We start from the raw sequence: 19,774 nt of genomic DNA on the forward strand, positions 1-19,774 counted from the left end.
TCCCCCCACTTCCCAGGGGGTGATCAAGGGGATGGGTCAAATGCAGAGGACAAATTTCACCCTACCTAGTGTGTGTGTGACAATCATTGGTGATTCACATTTTTATTGCAGTAAAAGTTGCCAAGGGACATGTAACCAAATATTAACTTTGCTGTATGGAATGCAGATTTGGTCACATTTTCAGTAGACCCATAATAAATTCATAAAAGAACCAAACTTCATGAATGTTTTTTTGTGACCAACAAGTATGTACTCCAATCACTCTATCACAAAAAAATAACACTTGTAGAAATTATTGGAAACTCAAGACAGCCATGACATTATTGTATGTAAACTTGTGACCACGACTGTATGTACTGTACATTTCTTTGTACTCACATTCACATTGAATGACATCTAAGTTGAATTGCTGGATGGCCCCCATGCTGATCTGTTTCAGTTCGGTGTCCAGCAGCATCTGCATTAGTGATGTGGACAGATGCTTACAGGCTGACATACAAGCTGTCTGGGCCACTTTACCCTGTAAAGACAACAGCGGAAGGCAGAGAGAAGACAAAGCAGTGACAGAAAAAATAAGGATTGTGTAAGACAAGTGGACATGTGGTCAGGAGGGACAGTAAATTAGGACAGAAGGGCAGGATGAAAGTCCGTATGATAACATGAATAGCGAGAATAAATGACGTAGCATATAAGAATGTTAGGAATTGGGATAGTTGCATGAAATAAAGGGAGTGAGGGTAAAAAAATTAAAAGAAGCAAGAAACCATTGGTAAGAAGGGTCAATAGGTAAAGACAAAGAATAGAGAGAGACAGAAAAAAGGCAAAAGATGATTAAGAATGTTGATAATTGTCGTTGATGCAAGTATTTTACAACATTCAAGAGATTAAAACATTTTACTGTAACATGCTCAGTAGGGAAACAGGTTTCCCTATCAATGAAATGAATGAATGAATGCTAAACATAAGTCTAAAAATAAAAAGAAAAGCATTTATACAGATTACACAAATAAAAAGGCAATTTAAAGCAGAACGCGACAAAAAAGTAGAATACAAACTGCAAAATATAACTACGCAGATAAATGCAACTGCAATGCAAATAAACAACAGCAAAAGCAATAACTGTAACTGGACCGCAGAGGATGGGTATTTAATTGGAAGAAGGCAATTACTGAAGAGGATAATATTTCAAAACATACATGCATTGATTAACAATTTTAACTTTGAGAATGATTTGCCGTGATATGACTGCTTGCTTTTGCTGCAAAAAAGCTTAGTATTATCTTTCTATCTGCGTGCTTTTAATTGTTTTACAGCTTTCTTTTTTCCTTCCCAAACATATTAAGTAGTGTTATCAAACTTGCAAACCACCAGCTCTCTGTCTCTCTGCCCCTCTCTCAGCTAGCTAGCTGCTAAGCTAACGAAGCTAAGCATGGCGAAGGTGGCTATATGCTAGGGAATCTGCTGCCAAACGTTGCGGCCATTTCTCCAAAGACAGCAAGAACCCGACTTGGTGAAAAAAACAACATGAGTATGACTCCCTGCTCTTCGTGCATCGTTCTCATGGATGTGTTGGCCCTACTAGAAAACCGTGTCCGCCGACTAGAGCGGACACATTTGCTAGCCTTAGGTGTGGTGGGCTGACTAGCCCAGCTTGTAGCTGCCCTAAGCGTCCTACAAGCCACGATGAACCAGTTGAGACGCATAATAGATTTAGCCCTTTAGCTAGTCCCACACCCCAGCCTCTACCGGGCACCACACCTTAGTCATAGGGGACCCCATTACCCGAAACATACAGCTTAGCAAGTGTATTACCGGGGCCAGAGCACCTGACATTGAAGCTAATCTTAGGAAGCCAACTCGCAACAGGCCTAGTAAATACGTACAACGGGCTAATCGCACCACTAGCTACGCGAACATAGTTGTACACGTTGGCTCCAATGACACTAGGATGAGACAGTCAGAGAAAACGAGGAGGAACATAGCTAGGACTTCTAAAAAAAGATGTCCGGGCATCAAATACTTATCTTTGGCTCCCTGCCTGCAAGAGGCAATGATGAGAGGTATAGCAGATTAGTCTCGCTTAACAAGTGGCTGGCTAGTTTTTGTAGACAACAGGGACTAACGTTTATTGATAATTGGGGCAAACTGGGCCTGCTGATGAGGGACGGCCTTCACTCTAACCGGGAAGGCGCCATCACTCTAACTAGGAACATAGATTACTAGCTGAGTCACACTTAACTAATTATACAAGCGCAAGCTTGGACACAGGCAATTACAGTGTCTGTTAGTCTGGGTGAAGAGTCAGTTCAGGTAGAACTAACAGCGCTAGGCTGGAAAATTCCTGCACACGTAGCATTTCTTGTAGAATAATACACAATAATACAGATTTTTCTGTAGTGACTGTGCCAGCAGGTAGTGATTGGGACTGTGCCCCACATCTGCGGTCCCCTCTAAGGTTTCTCATTAAGCCTGTTGGATTTAGTTTTTTCTTGCCCTGATGTGAGAACTGAGCCACTTGTAATTAAGGGCAATATAAATAAACTTTGATTGATTATTGTGTGAGAACATGGAAAGGATATTGTAGCACTCTATGACCACAAATACATGTACTTGCACAACACAGCAGAAACTCAACCACTGTTACCTATAAGGATGATACTGTAATTGAGATGTTATGTTACAGCTAACCAACATTTTAAAGCATTTGCAGAAGTAGCTATAACTGCTGGATGCTAACCAGCCATCATTATAAGCAAACACAGCTACTGCAATCTTGTGGAGTTACTAAAAAATGGCATTACCTACAACAACAGTTGTTATTGGTAAAAAAAAAAAATCTTATTTGGTCGGAATAATAGATAGATAGTACTTTATTGATTCCTTCAGGAGAGTTCCTTCAGGAAAATAAAAGCAGTTATTTATTTGCTTGGTAGATGAAGCACCCAGCAGAGACTGGTTGATTGAATAGAGGCATTCATTGGATAATTTACAGTATGTGATTAATTGGAATGTTGCAAAACATTCCACGCATACATATTCTTTTAAGGTTGTGAAACTCATTTGTGTATCAGGTTGCAGAGTGAGTGAAGGAGACAATCAGGATTTTAATGGGATCCAGCTCGGCAAGGCAAGAGGAGGATCACAGTATGTGTCGTAGAGATTGACTAGTCAGTTGAGGAACGCATTTTGGCTGAGAGAAGCGTCAAAGATGACATTAAAGCGTGTGGTGGAGTAAGAGAATTGTTCGATATCCTGCACACCTTCCCCACCCTCCTCTGCTGAAAGCCATGGACATATAATCATCTCATGGCAGGAAGCCGCATTACCAAGTGAACGCAGACCAATTCCCTGGATTCTCAGTATAAAAGAGGTCTTCTATCTATGTAATATTTATTAAACTTACATTACTTTAAAAATGTCTTTGCTTAATCCAAGAGTAGCCAACACATCGGTGGGATTTCTCCTCAGTTTCCTTGGCCAACACTCACGCTGAGTAACTCAAGCCAAAGTTGATTGGTTATTCCGTAACTTTTTTTTCAGTTCTCTGATTTTGGGAAAAACATTTTTTTTGTGGATTCATTCTGAATAGTTGGTGCAAAGTTACTGATGTGATTAAATTTTACGAGGACACTAACCAACTGACCGAAATAAATGACACGTCATTAGTAGAAACACAAATGTGCCCGGTAAGCGGGCTTACTGTAGGTTTAACTGCTGGATTAGTTTGCCTTTTTTTTTTTTTTTATCAAGAATTGTATTAGTTATTGTTATAAAATCTGTATGGCATATCACATTACTTTGGATCATATTAGACAGATGTACCGTGGCCCAGACAAGGCACGATTGGCCTAGTGTGAGTATGCCCCAAATCACCCTGCATTTGCACTGACCCCCAATGCGAACGTGTTGTAAATTCATTGAAATCCTTATTCTCGTCAGTAATTAACGGTAACAGCCACTTTGCAAAATATAAATAAAGAGAACCCTAAATAGCCCACAAAGTCAAAACACACAAGCACAAGCACAGGTGCACAACATAATGTTCAGTAGGGTTGTACAATAAATCTTGTACAACCCATTACCAACTGTCTTTGTTTGCTTATTACTAAAAGACAAATAGTCTAGTATGTTCACTATTTTATTGAAGGACACAATTTTTCTTCAATTGCAATAAGAAACAATAAGATTTTTTGTTAAAATAAATCCAATAATGCCTTTTTTTTGTGAACCCTTTTATTTAGAAAAGTATCAAAATACATTTGACCAAAATATTGTTCCATCGATCAATTAAAAATAACTGCCACATTTTACAACATCAACAAACAGAACAAAAAATTGTTATATACTATGAAAAATTTCAAACAGAAGCAAAGACGACTGCAGTGCAATGCTTATGCAAAACAGTGGGGCACAAGGAAGGGAGGCTGCACACTTGCGCTGCATGATTTAAAAATAACTAACTGCGATTTTTCTCACCAAAATTGTGATGGATTTGTAATTTTATATTTTATACATACAAATGCATAAATGTACAAGTGAAGAAGGCAATATTACTTTTTGACTGTCAATCAACATATTATTGTCTCAAGGTGTCACACAGAACAATATGCAAAAATGTACTGTCAAAAATATTTGGCTATATGAAGACGGACTTTGAACTTTTGTCTAAAACATGCTACTAAACTAAAGGAAAAAACTATAAAAACTATACAGTGTTTATAATCTAATGTTATCATAATATACATTAATTATGCAAGTAACCATTAAAAAGGCTATTAACTTTTATTTCTCAAAACTGTATAATTGTTCACCATTGTATTGTAATTGGAAGATAAATACCTTTGTTATCCTAAATAAATTAACAATCAAAAATAAAATGGTGTCACTTCTGAAAGCAACAATTTGACTTGGATACATATATTGTTGATTGTGTTGATGGGCTCATATTGCCCATCGAATTTGAAGCTGAACTATTTCCACAACAGGACATTTGGCTTTGTAATCATGTTTCGTCTTAATTTGTTTTACTTTGCAGTGAGTCGCAAGTAGGGAGGCTGTCTGTACATGCTTCCTGTGTGTAAAGCTGGTTCCCCTCTCTACTTCCACCGAGACAAAGATTGTGAATGACTGCAAAGATAAACATATGACAAATGCTTTGTGAAGGATTATTGATATTTTGCAAAATGCGGTCGCACGTCTCGCCTATTAAAAGCATTTATTAGTTATTTAAACAAAGTTAAAACTATTATTTACATGTATAATATTTAAATTATACACACCTACATGTATATATTACACATTGAATAAAAAATATTTTATAGTAGCTTCGGGTAGCACCTAGTGAATGGTTGGTGAGTAACAACACTATTGCAGGATTTTACTGAGATGGAACACACTATCATGAGGGCAACACACACTTTTATGTTGCAGCTTGCAAAACGTGCAAAAAGAAACCAATTACTTTTCACTATCCAAACACAAACACGCCTTTATTCTCTCTACGGTTTGTGAGAGGGCAGTTCAGTGCAACAGCAAGACATGGTACTCACCGACATTGATGGATGTTCATTGTTGTTATTCTGAGCAGACCCCAAACCAAACCAAAACGGACGAGGAGTGGGGAAAAGGGAAAGAAATGTGGCAAGAATAAATGGACAGGAGGAGGTAAATTTTAAGTAGCGACCGCATGCTTAAAAGAATGCAGATGAGGGAAAAAAGCAGGTGGGAAAACAATTATAGTGCTGTTCATTAATAGGGATGTTATTGTGGAAGCAGGGGATATTGTCTTAAAATAATACAAACACCGCAAACAAAACTAGGCACAAAAGTTGATATTTTGGAGTAAAGCGCTCAATAATTAGAGAACCAAATGGGCTGGAATTGCAAAAGCATAACTACAGCAAGTCACTCTCACGATGTCAAAACAACCCGCAAAGAATGGCCTCATTTGATGCTATTGACATGCCAAAGAAGAGCATGGTTACTGCTATGAATATTGACCAATCACAAACATGTTGTACCCAGTATTTTCCCTTTACAAACATTCAACAATTGAAAAAAAAGTTCAAACAATGTAACAAAAAAATGCCTTCACATTTCCAAAAAGGTCATGCAGTCAAGATAACGATGTGCACAGGTTTACAGATGGGGCCAACTCACCGGTAGGTGTGTGAAGACTTGAAACGTGGATCGCAGGAAATTTATCAGGTCCATGAGATAGCCAGATGCCCGGCCATCTGACTCCGCCATGCCCCATTCATAATCTGCCAGCTGGATAAACTCATCTATTTTCTGGTTCAATTTTGTGTAAATTTCTCCTTCTGCGGCATGTCGGGCATCCTGGAAAACATCTTCCATAAGTATTCATAGGGCTACATATTCAAAGTCTTAATTTAAGTAGTCTGTGCCGTGAAATTTGAATGTGATTAAAATTCTGACAAAAATGCCCCTAAGAATAAACTGCAGCCATATGTGACTAAGCATATCACGCGAGCACCTCGGTAGTATTGAATTCTGTTTAGAGATTTTGTTCCTGTGACATATTTAACGAAAGGTAGACGGTGGTCAGGAGAGAAGAACATGAAGACAGAAGATAGAAAAGTGAAAAGAGATGATGAAGAGAATATTAATTTCTACTAAAAGTTACTGTTAAACTAAGCGGACTCACATTCTCAACAGAAAGGACACATGGTGCTTTTGTACTGAAAAAACAAAACAAAAAGCAGCGTCTTATACAGTGGATAAACCTTAGAACAGTCTCGGCAACGTTCCCTCTAAGGTACGTGCCTGTGCAATTGCACACTGCTCACTCATCCTCCGCGCATGGCATATCTATGCCACGCACAAAATCAAATTGAAAAATAATTGCATAACAATTTTCAATGTAACCGACGACATGCGGCCACAACAGAGAGAACAGTTTTTGTCATCACTGTTGAAATTTTGTCACGTCTGTCGAGGCGCTTTAGGAGTACATGAATTCCATCGATCACTTTATTGAGCAAAACTCTTTATTGTCAGGCATAATCACACATGAACAAAACGTTGGTAAAAAGTTTCTGACTCGCACAACTGGTTATTTTCTGCCGTACAAACCAAACCAAAACCAACTTTGTCATCTGTCATATCAACAGCAGACACTCGCTCTCTCACTTGCAACAACACATGAACATAAGGCACTTAGCCAGTGATGCGTTTACAGCCACACAAAAAGTCAGACAACTCCACCATCACACATAATGTGTAATTCCACGTCGTTACACTATGATTTATCAATCAAATGTGTGATTATTCCAGTGTCATTTATTAAGAATATTAATTTATAAATATTAATCATGAAATGCTATATTTATATTAAATAAATACTAATAAAAATATAGATTTTATAAACAGAAAGTTACAGGAATGGACCCATGATTGCATGCTTACATCTCCTTGTGCAACATGTCAATGTTTTAATGGGAACTAAATGAGATATCTGAAAGGGGTACAAATTATTTCCAAACATGACCCCCACTCAAACATACAGTACTAGTACACAGCTCATGAAAAACAATAATTTGTGTTATTGTCATTGTAAGTGGGCCAAAACATTTATATTACAAAATAATATCATGAAATTGACTGCTGTCGTTTGATAATAATAATAAAACATTTAACTTGTTATTTAGTCAGGTTCGGGAGAGGTGTGATGCTGGTACAGCCACAGTGCACATCTAATGCTGCTCACAAGTGCTCCACTGAATGCTCAAGGAGTTTTTACGTTTGCTCACACACATGAACAATTAAAGGGAACATTGAGTCTCGGAGAATCTTTATATGGGCAACAAAGATGTTACGTTGGTGAATCGATGCCACAATCCCCACCTGACTACTCCCAGGAATTTGTGTGGATATTACAAAACAATAAAACTGCTGATTCCCACATAAATCCGTGATTTTGTTGGGACTTCTACAGTATTCTTCTAGTACTTTATAAAGTTAAAGTTAAAGTACCAATGTGTCACACACACTAGGTGTGGTGAAATTTGTCCTCTGCATTTGACCCATTCCCTGGGAAGTGAGGGGAGCAGTAGGCAGCAGCGGTGCCGCGCCCTGGAATCATTTATGGTGATTTAACCCCCAATTCCAAACCTTGATGCTGAGTGCCAAGCAGGGAGGCAATGGGTCCCATTTTTTTATAGTTTTTGGTATGACACGGCCGGAGTTTGAACTCTCAACCTACCGATCTTAGGGCAGACACTCTAACCACTAGGCCACTGAGTAGGTTGTATAGCTACTGTATACATTGTGGCAAAGGCTCTTGGACAATGACTTCCACAAAATGATCCAAGATCCCACACGGAATGCAACTAGAACTTGTCTAACTAGGCTCATGGCATGTTGCATCAAGCCGTCCCTGTCCATCGACGTAAGGCAGAAATGCCAAGTGATCACCATCCAGCTGGCTACCAAATACATAAGCAAGTATTTTCTATACTCCCCCTGCACTGCATTAAGATGGTTGTGCTCTATAAATACTCTAATTGTAATACTAACTTTTACTTTTATTTCTTACATCATACAATAGGCAGTATTCAATCTGTATAATGCTATTAAATATTTATTGCATATGCCTAAAACTTGTACATTATCTAAACCATGTACATACATTACACCAAACATTTAGATTGGCCTTATTACTATATACTTGTATTCTAAAAACCTTTAAAGGGCTCCTATTTTGCAAAGCCAACTTTTCTTACCTGTTGGCACCTGTTTTTGTGTATTTGGGAAAATGTGATATCAAACCATAGAAGCATGTCAACGATATTTATAAAAAAAAGTAGCCGTATTTCAAACTTGGTTCAAATGAGACTTTAATGACGTATTTTGCCGAAGTTACGTCAGGAGATATCTCCATATGGTAAAGGTTTACCCAATGAGCTTTGCACAAGTCTGCCATTTTTATCCAGTTGTACTCCAATGTTGTAGTCAATAAGCTCTTTATTTTTATTTTTTTGTGGGGGATACTGGCTTGTACATGCACGCTAAAATCCTGCGCTGTTGCCATTTGTAGCAGACATACATGCAGCATACTTAATATCTGTTGGTAGACAAGATATCAAAGCACTAAAAACTACAACATGGCTGACGGAGTGGAGATGCAGTCGAAAAATGCTTGGCCTGAAGGAGGGCTTTGCCACGTAAATAAGGCCTTCCACAAGATGATACAGTCAGAACGCAGCTTGAAGATGGTCTGTAAAACCAAATCTATGCAAAATTTTGACCAAAAGCACCACCATTAATTACACCATTATGTATAGACCACAAGGAAGTGTTTTATATGTAGGAAAATAACATAAATCCGGCCATTTTAGTAATTGTATAAGACTTTGAATCAATACTTTAATAACAGGTCCAAGATTCAAATCCAGAACTTCCAAACTATAAGGCAGACATAATTACTTCACTGCCACAGTGCTGCCGGACTTTGGAACAAATTATTCCAAATATTGAAGTTCGATGAGCATCTCGGAGTGGACTGTGGTCCATTTGTAAGTTATCTCTATAATTATAGATGGATGGGAACAGCAGGAAAGGATGCAGGAGTAATAATAATAAAAAAAAAAAACATTACGTTAGTATATGATTTACAGATTAAAAAAATATAAATGTCGTGGGACTAAAACTTTGCTATTGAATAAAGGAAATGATGACCAAGTTTCTTACCTTGAAGGTAGACAAGCCGTAAAGTCTTGTGGTGTGTACTGTTTCAGGGGACACGTTGGTAATGTTTGTTATAAACTCCTCAAGATACCTGCAGGCTTGCTCCAGGTGTGTGGTGTTGATGATGATTTGAACCAGCTTCAGAAAGAACATACAATTTTCACTTAGAATTAATAAACCAAAATAAATCAGGGTGAACTTAATCGGTAATGTTTTGTTAATACCTCAGTAAGTCCAATGTGTGGCTTCTTAATGAGGTTTTGCAAACAACAGCTAAGTGTTCTTGTCAGCAGCAGGTTGGTTGACTTTCGCAACATATCATCAATCTCTGTTGAACTGGATGAAAAATAGAGAACTTGTCCATTACAATAACAAAAATGAAAGGCATTGTCTAGATGAAATGCTACTTGGATGTGTTGTTAAGATACACTGTGAATTACTGAAGCAATTACAGTATACTTTAATTCACCTTTGTTGAGAGAGACATACCTGCGGTGTAGCGACTCAGAGAACTTGAGACTGGCATAAATGAACTCTTTCACTTGCATATATATCTGTGGGACCGACTGAGACATCGGCAGCTTCTTGGGAAAGTCCTGCTACACACACACACACACACACACACACACACACACACACACACACACACACACAAAATAGGGTATTTAATAGAAATGAATTTCAATTGAACTTCGAATGCATTTATGAAGGTCTTTGTTTTTTTACATTCATTAAAAAATGACAAAAACGGAAATATAATTCCACTAGTTTCCTGGTTCTATAGAAGATGATTAGCGAGGAATGTTTATTGGAAATTATAATGGACTCTATACTGTTGTATTATAATTAAGATGTTTGATCAAATGAGATGTATGAATCAATGCTGTATCTATGGTTTAATCCACTTGTGTTCATGCACAGTTTGTTTATTTTAATACCTTTTCTACCTCAGCATCATGGAAGGGAAAACGGCTGACTACCAGTTTATACTCCTCTTCTGTTTCGACGGGTATGGGACTGTAGTTATCCAATTCGAAGATCTCCCTGCAGAAATATATAGTTCATTGCTTATACAATACTCATGATACATTACAATCTTGCATTCTGTGTGTTACAATTTGACAAAAGCACATTTTGCACATTTCAAATTTAAGAAGCCCACGATGGGTAGTAAGTAAAAGTAGTAAATGTACAGACACAAATAGGAAAAAGGAGCAGCTTATGTTAGGCACTTAAAGATAGAGACGTGCATTTGTGTTCTGAGAGTCATAATAACACTCCCAAAATGTGCCAGTTTTAGCAGATTTCCTCCAAAATGAACACCTTGTAGAAAGCGTGGCAAACTCATTGTGAACAAGCTTTGACTCTAATTCCACACTGCACTATAATGTTTTACCTTTGCTTATAAAATAAAATGACCCGACTAAAATAACAAGTAGAAATACAGTTACAGACAACAGTATTGTATCTGACTCAGCATTCACCAATTATGAAATCACCAGACTTGGGGGGTGTTCATTCAGTTGTTTAATTTATTAGAAAGAAAAACAGAGAACAGACACGACACAAAACTATAATATATTTCAAATAGCAAATTTGAATGAAGATTATAAATAGTGGTAGTCAGTACCACCATACATTTTCATTTCCACGGCCAAAAGCTCCATCAGATTTATTTTGTTCATTGGTCTGCAATTGAAAAAAATAAGTATTAATATCTTAAAGAGCCTTTGCACCAGGTGGATTGACATGAATCGTGGATGTCAGTTGAAACAAAAGGAGAGGATTATCAAACTTCTTGAAGAAGGTAAATCATCACGCAATGTTGTAAAATAAAACTGTTTCTAAAATCTGGACCAATGACAGAGTACAAAGAGTACAGTTGGCCACTCAATAAGTTCAAGCCTCAGAGACTGCAAGCTGTTATAAAAGCCAGAGGTGGTATAACAAAGTAATAGTAGTGTGTTTTAGTGTTGTTGTTTTTTTACATAATTCAATAATTAATTGTGTTAAAAGTATAAATTGTTTAATCCCTCAGGGATTAATAAAGTATTTCTGATTCTGATAACATTTTTACTCTGAATTGAGGGATTACATATCTTTTTTACTCTGGTTGATCTAAAAATTAAACCGTTACTATCACAATTCGTATTGTTGATTTATTTTAGCATTTCCTAAAGCTAGAAAGTTGTCTTTTAAAACGACTGTATTGTGTCATGTCTGTTACCTGTTTTCTTTCTACAAAATTAAGCAACTAAATGAACATCCTCCAAGGCTGGTCATTCGATAATTTAAATACAATTGTAATTAATGAATCGCAAATAACGCAATAATTTCACATCCCTATGTAAATAGACTAAAGTTGGCAATGAATACCTGAATGACTTCGACTTGCAAGAACATGATATGGTCAGATGAGACTAAAGACATGCACCTGGGGATAAGTTGATTGGCAACAGTAAAATTGGTCCTAATGTGTGAATGCGAGTGTGAATGTTGTCTATCTGTGATAGCCCTGTGATGAGGTGGCGACTTGTCCAGGGTGAACACCGCCTACCGCCCGAGTGCAGCTGAGATAGGCTCCAGCACCCCCGCAACCCCGAGAGGGACGAGTGGTAGAAAAGGGATGGATGGATGGATGGAGACTAAAATTAATCTTGACATTAACTTGACTTAAATGTTTTTGAGGCAGATGAATGCAGAGACTATGACTCTAAAACATAATCCTTACTGACAAAAAATACATTGGAAAAATTTTGCTTCGCGACAGTTTCTCTAAACAAAATATCTCCTGAGATGTGACCAACCGCAAAAATATCTGACCTCTTTTTGCCAACAAGGTTTTCTTCACCAGGTCACATTTGGCATAGGGCTATTTTCCTTGATAAAATACAAATTAGGTTTTTTGCAAAGATGATGCGTTTTTATATTTCAATGTGAGTTGGGAACTTGAAATAAGTACTTTCTTCCGATATGTCTTGCACTCAAATGGGACAAAAAACAACAAGTATAGATAGACACAACATTGTTCAAGCCCACCTGAATACCAGTGCCCATTTCTTCAGCAGAGTTTCATTGTACTGGTCTCTGACCTCAAACAGCAAGTCAAACAGCCGATTCACAGGGAAGCCAAAACCCTTCATATACAAATAGAGAAACACAGAAATCAGTCACATAATGTTTAGTAATGAGCCTTAGTCATGATAAAAATTGACAACCTGTAGTGTGTCAGCAAAGATAACAATAAGGTTCTTCAGCTCTAGGACCAAGTCTGGATCCTCGCAGTATGACTGAAAAAAGAAACAAATCAGTAGCTGTATTATTAAACCATTCTTGTTGCATTGCTTATTGTTGGCACAATACTAAAAATATTTGCTGGAGTACCGTGAAACAATTAGCAAAGAAGATTTTGGAAATGGTCAAGTTAGAGAGAGTCCCTCCAATTGTCTATAGTGCAGAATGATTTATGAGCTTTGAGGTTGATTGATTGATACTTTTATTAGTAGATTGCACAGTACAGTACATATTCCGTACAATTGACCACTAAATGGTAACACCCGAATAAGTTTTTCAACTTGTTTAAGTCGGGGTCCACGTTAATCAATTCATGGTAGCACTACTAAGTTCAGTAACCCCTGATTCAAGGATCCTGTCAAACATTGGAGTGTGTAAATCAATGAGTAGAATGGACAAGGCCTGAGATTTGACATGAAGCAGCACTGGTCCGCCTCTGTTTATTTAGACACAAACGGGGACAAAAACAAACTAGCTGGGGAGTACAATTAGCAGCAGCAAGTCAAAGCACTGGTGTACATGTTAAAGTATAGCAAGTATTGTAGTGTAGTGTACATATTTTACTCAGTCTAGCCCATGTGTACAGAAGAAAAAGATAAGGTCCTCCAAAATCAAGCTATAATTAATACTACAAAATAGGCGAAAAGCAATAGTATTTTATAATTGTAATCTATAGATATGGTGGTTAAAATACTACAACTCATATACAATCCAAGGAAAGACGCTCTCTGTTGGTTTACCATGTAATAATTGTAAATGTAAAGCTCCCTGCATCATAGCCCAAAAAAGGGGTTCCTGGCTCCCCTAGCTGGGGGGAAGACCCGCGCTCTTTGTCAGGCCAACCACACACTGTGTGTCCCATTCTCTGGCCTGTTAGCATAATCCTCTCGCCCATTTACAAGTGACTGGAGCCCAGCAGTCAGGAATATGCCATCTTAATCTGCTGTTATTGTGGCAATCTGTCTCTCATTAAGGCCCCAATGACCTCTTCTTTGGCTGCAAGTGCATGTGTGTTTTGACCCCTTCTCATCATTAGTGTTGGTGGGTGTGCTGACCTCTGCAGTGTTTTGTGTGTGCGTGTGAATGCCAGTGAAAGAAGCCTCTTCCAGGATGAAAAGAAACCTCTATTATCTCAATTAACTCTCAACAGACTTATCTGCATTCACATACAACTCCCTGCTGGTGTTTTTGCATTAATGCAAGTGTGTGTGGAAGCCTACAGAGTGCGTGCGTAGCACAGCGATGATCTTTGAGAGAGCCATATTCCATAGTTCATCAGTGAAAGCTCTCGTCACCAGGCCCTGGGTGGCATGGAGGATATGGTCCTCCACAACAAAGAACCTGATGAACAAAGAAGTCATCCTAACTAATTTTAGCATGATCACAAAGCCATCTGGTTTAACAAACTCAGAGTTACAGTAAATTAGATCCAATGTGCTGTGATTTTGGAAAAGCAGCTTACCCAACAATCTGGTTGAAGTATCGTCTATATCCCTCAACTGTTTCATGCTGCAAACACAAAACAAGCACACACTGTCAACACAAATAGCTGCAAGCACATGTGAAATTCAAAGTAACCATCTTATACAATTTTTGTAGCGTTGAGAAAATTGCTAGTTGACGAAGCTGAGTTTCATACAGTGTATGTGGGGTACATTTTTACTATGTGCCTGCGATGCCTGGTGCCCGGTGTAGGATGCCACATGTGTTAAGATGGCACCTCTTGTTATTGCAAATATCAAAATGCCACTGTCGTTTGTTTGTACACTGTTTGTGATGTAAACATTTCCATTTGTGTTGATAACGTTTTTAAGTAATGCTAAAGTACAAACCCCATTTCCATATGAGTTTGGAAATTGTGTTAGATGTAAATATAAACAGAATATGATTTGCAAATCATTTTCAACCCATATTCAGTTGAATATGTTACAAAGACAACATATTTGATGTTCACACTGATAAACTTTTTTTTTTTTTTTTCAAATCATTAACTTTAGAATTTGATGCCAGCAACACGTGACAAAGAAGTTGGGAAAGGTGGCAATAAATACTGATAAAGTTGAGAATTGCTCATCAAACACTTATTTGGAAGATCCCACAGGTGTGCAGGCTAATTGAGAACAGGTGGGTGCCATGATTGGGTATAAAGGCAGCTTCCATGAAATGCTAAGTAATTCACAAACAAGGATGGGGCGAGGGTCACCAATTTGTAAGCAAATTGTCGAACAGTTTTAGAACAACATTTCTCAACGAGCTATTGCGAAGAATTTAGGGATTTTACCATCTACAGTCCGTACAATCATCAAAAGGTTCAGAGAATCTGAAGAAATCACTGCACATAAGCGATGATATTACGGACCTTTAGTCCCTCAGGCGGTACTGCATCAAAAACTTAGTGTGTAAAGGATATCACCACATAGGCTCAGGAACACTTCATAAAACCACTGTCAGTAACTACAGTTGGTTGCTACATCTGTAAGTGCAAGTTAAAACTGCTATGCAAAGTAAAACCCATTTATCAAAAACAGCAAGGAACACCGCTGGCTTCGCTGGGCCCGAGCTCATCTAAGATGGACTGATGCAAAGTGGAAAAGTTTTTTGTGGTCTGGCAAGTCCACATTTCAAATTATATTTGGAAACTTTGGACGTGGTGTCCTTTGGAACAAAGATGGATTTAACCATCCGGATTGTTGTAGGCGCAAAGTTGAAAAGCCAGCATCTGTGATGTATGGGGATGCATTAGTGCCCAAGGCATGGGTAACTTACACATCTGTGAAGGCACCATTAATGCTGAATGGTCCATACAGGTTTTGGAGCAACATATGTTGTCATCCAAGCAACGTTATCATGGACGCCCCTGCTTATTTCAGCAAGATAATGCCAAGCCATGTGTTACAATAGTGTGGTTTCGTAGTAAAAGAGTGCGGGTACTTTCCTGGCCCGCCTGCAGTCCAGACCTGTCTCCCATCGAAAATGTGTGGCGCATTATGAAGCATAAAATACGACAGCGGAGACCCCGGACTGTTGAACGACTAAAGCTCTCTACATGGCGCAGTGGGAGAGTGGCCGTGCGCAATCCGAGGGTCACTGGTTCAAATCCCCCCTAGAACCAACCTCGTCACGTCCGTTGTGTCCTGAGCAAGACACTTCACCCTTGCTCCTGATGGGTGCTGGTTGGCGCCTTGCATGGCAGCTCCCTCCATCAGTGTATGAATGTGTGTGTGAATGGGTAAATGTGGAAGTAGTGTCAAAGCGCTTTGAGTACCTTGAAGGTAGAAAAGCGCTATACAAGTACAACCCATTTATAAAACAAGAATGAGAAATAATTCCACTTTCAAAGCTTCAACAATTAGTTTCCTCAGTTCCCAAACGTTTATTGAGTGTTGTTAAAAGAAAAGGTGATGTAACCCAGTGGTGAACATGCCCTTTCCCAACTACTTTGGCACATGTTGCAGTCATGAAATTCTAAGTTAATTATTTGCACCAAAAAAAAAAAAAATTTTAGGAGTTAGAACATCAAATATCTTGTCTTTGTAGTGAGGCAGACGCACTAACCCCTCTGCCACTGTGAAGCCCCCACAAAGGACATAAGTAAAGGAAATTAAATAAGCTCAAGTATACCTACAAATGAGGCATAGTGATGCAATGTGTACATACAACTAGCGTTAATGGCATGTTAGCATCGATTAATACAAATATGCTTGATTAGCATTCCAGCAAGTCAATAACATTAACAAAGCTCACTGTTGTGCATACACGCACAGCATAAAACATTTGGTAGACAAAATTAAACAAAGAAGGAGTGGCACAAGTTACGTCTTTCTGTGGCAGCGCCGGACAAAGTTATACATGCAAACAAACTGTTGTGTCACAGTCCACACAACTACGGCAAGTTCAAGGACCATCAAAATTAGTAGGACAAAAAGGCGCTTGCCAAAAACTCTCACTAGTGAGGCATAAACACAAACATATTAAACAGTGGGCTTTCTTTCTATAAAGGATGGTCTGTGCCATGTTTTTCTTCCTACAAAAACAATAGTAAAACCAAACATATTCCCCCCCATCTTTTTCCATTTTCATACATTTTTGAAAATGCTACAGCGAGCCACAAGGGCGACACTAAAGAGCCGCATGCGGCTCTCGAGCCGTGGGTTGCCGGCCCCCGTCTTAAGGGGACAGGTGGGTTACATCTTCACAGTTTCACCATGGAAATCACAGGTTTTTCCTTCTGCCTCATTGGTTCTTACTTACCATATTCGCCTGTGGTTGCAGAACAAGCCTGGCCTGCTTTTTCCTCTGCTTTCTGTAATAATTTTCAAATGTTTCTCGATCTCCCTGCAGACAAACAAATATAAGCTACGTTGATACCCTGAAACAAATCTTAAACTAAAATGTAATTTGTTGGTGGTAAACCTACCAGCACAGTATAGATGTGTAAACACCTGTAAACAGGTGAGAAGTCTACAAGGTCTTGAGCTGTAAGAATCTATTAAAGGTAAAAATACATGATTTTTTTTAAACTCAACTGTGTTGCTTCTTAACTAGGCAGTGAATAATAAATTTTAAAAAGTAAGAGAACAATTATATAATGCTTGTTTATGAAAAATAATCATAACAGTAAAAGTGTACTTTGTTTGAATAGGAGTCATAATTATGTAATTCATGCAACAAATTACACAAAAAGCACCTCATCATCGGCATAGTCGTCATATTCTGCATCATCATCCAGCGTGTGACTGTTGTGCGTGTGTGTTAGTCCGTTGAGGGCGTACAAAGGCTTAGTGTAGTGGCCTACACCGGCCTGCCTCACTACGGCACTGTTAAAGGTCCTGTGTTGTTGTGCCTGGAGGGACACACACCATCACCTCGATGACCCAACATTTCTACAGTACCGTGTTGTGGGCAAGAAAAAAAGTATAATCCACGCACCTGTCTCATAGCAGTCTCTCCAACTTTGTCTGAATGTTTTCTTATGCTCTCCAAGAAGTCCTTCAGGTCAGACATGGAGATCTCCTTGATCTCCTCTCTCAGAATGGGCAGGTTTTCAGCCATGATCTGACAGAACCTGTACTGGCTAACTCTGTATAAGACAAAATGAAGCAACAATGGTTGAAAACAATGCAACATACTGTATACATGCAGCCTATATCAAGAGATCATAAAAATGATCAGTCCTGGATGCCCCGTTCGGCTCGCATGATAGGAAAGGTTGTGTTCCACAGGATGCGGAAAGGACAGGCAGGAGAGCAGAATGCAGGTAAGAAAATGTTAATCCTCAATGAGAAGGCAAAAATACAAAAAGAGCCATGCCACTCAGAGGCGCACAAAAGCCCCAAGCAAAGCTTAGCATAGCATAAAACGAACTGGAACGAAGGTCGCAGTGTGTGGTTAGCAAAATACACTTAACAGTAGTAAAGACAAAGGGTGACAAAGGAGCATAACTGTCGCCAGTGGCAAAAAGCAATAATGGTGTAGCAAGGAAGACGCGTAACTGTTGCGTGGAGCGAACAAAAACCCTGCAATGACTGGCAGGGTGACAGACATAAACTGTGAAGTGGAGTGATTAGTGGCGGCGGCGGCAGGTGGAGACACTCATCGACAAAACCGGTGCATTAGAGCAAACGCTCCCTTCAACAAAAACGTAAACAAAGTAGGGCTGGGCGATATGGCATTTTTTTAAAAATATCGCAATATTTTTAGGTCATATCACGATACACGATATATATCTCGATATTTTGCCTTAGCCTTGAATTAACACTTGATACATATAATCACAGCAGTATGATGATTCTATGTGTCTACATTAAAACATTCTTGTTCATACTGCATTGATATATGCTCATTTTAAACTTTAATACAGAGAGGGAAATCACAACTATGTCAATTGACCAAAACTGTATTTATTAAACAATTATTAAGCAGTGGCACAAACAGTCATTTCATTTCAAAACAGAAAGTGCAAGATTGTCAGAAACATTTTAAAACAAGCGATTAGTGCACTTTTGTGCATGATGTCACTAAGATGACATTTAAAATCAACACTAAATTAAAGTGCACTTTTTGTACAGAACGTCACTAAAATAGTTCAAAACAAATAAAGTGCACTTTTGTGCACGATGTCACACAAGTTATTTCAATAACTGTCAAATAAAAATTAGCTGCATAATAGGAAATCAAATAGTGTTCGTCCTTTGCTATGTGGGAGGTTACTGCAGACATTATCTCCTTTTGTTATTAACTATTTTTTCATACGGTATTGATCTGGAAATGTTTGCCTCGGCATTTTGATGGTGGGGGCGTGTGGCATCGAATGGAGATGTTGACATGTGGGATACGCACTCTTCATTCTCTAGCGGGTGACTTTTAAAATATTGCTACATATTAGCAGTAATGCTACTTTTTGTAGCAACGCTTGTGCCGCACACTTGACATATTCCCTCTTGAAGCCAAACTACCACCATTTGATGGACCCCTTGCTGTTTTTCTTGGGAAAAAATTCCTCCTTCATTTGTTACCAGATTTGCACCTTCTTTCTCTCCTATAACCACTCACACCACAGCTAACGTTACCCATGCTGCTACCTCTCTGCTCCGCGAGGGCGTATACGTATGTGACATATGTAAGAAGGTGCGCTTGCTGTCTGTGAGAAGGAGAGACAACAAAGAGTGGGAAGAACCTGTAGTGTAATGCCAGCAGCTAAAAGCAACTGCGTGAGAACGTATATTTGAATATCATGATATAGTCCTTTTCTATATCGCACAGAGACATACCC

General features: G+C 38.6%; 1 protein-coding gene across 8 annotated transcripts in view; it reads right to left on the reverse strand.

The window, feature by feature from the left end:
• exoc6 (exocyst complex component 6) overlaps window positions 1–19,774 on the reverse strand; it is a 77,118-nt gene that overhangs the window by 14,398 nt on the left and 42,946 nt on the right. For 2 of the 8 annotated variants that reach the window (XM_061908712.1, XM_061908717.1), the window contains exons 7-21: window positions 17,932–18,082; window positions 17,690–17,845; window positions 17,420–17,488; window positions 17,254–17,337; window positions 14,465–14,511; window positions 14,223–14,343; window positions 12,927–12,998; window positions 12,748–12,845; window positions 10,647–10,752; window positions 10,198–10,307; window positions 9,933–10,044; window positions 9,712–9,846; window positions 6,160–6,339; window positions 5,550–5,579; window positions 379–520 (exon numbers count right to left, since the gene is read on the reverse strand). In XM_061908712.1, coding sequence (XP_061764696.1) covers window positions 379–520; window positions 5,550–5,579; window positions 6,160–6,339; window positions 9,712–9,846; window positions 9,933–10,044; window positions 10,198–10,307; window positions 10,647–10,752; window positions 12,748–12,845; window positions 12,927–12,998; window positions 14,223–14,343; window positions 14,465–14,511; window positions 17,254–17,337; window positions 17,420–17,488; window positions 17,690–17,845; window positions 17,932–18,082 — 1,613 coding nt within the window. The remainder of the gene's footprint in view (window positions 1–378; window positions 521–5,549; window positions 5,580–6,159; window positions 6,340–9,711; window positions 9,847–9,932; window positions 10,045–10,197; window positions 10,308–10,646; window positions 10,753–12,747; window positions 12,846–12,926; window positions 12,999–14,222; window positions 14,344–14,464; window positions 14,512–17,253; window positions 17,338–17,419; window positions 17,489–17,689; window positions 17,846–17,931; window positions 18,083–19,774) is intronic. The other 6 variants (XM_061908716.1, XM_061908720.1, XM_061908714.1 and 3 more) reach the window with 4 other exon arrangements.

The sequence above is a fragment of the Nerophis ophidion genome, linkage group LG08, assembly GCF_033978795.1.
Source record: "Nerophis ophidion isolate RoL-2023_Sa linkage group LG08, RoL_Noph_v1.0, whole genome shotgun sequence".
Taxonomy (NCBI): Eukaryota; Metazoa; Chordata; class Actinopteri; order Syngnathiformes; family Syngnathidae; genus Nerophis; species Nerophis ophidion.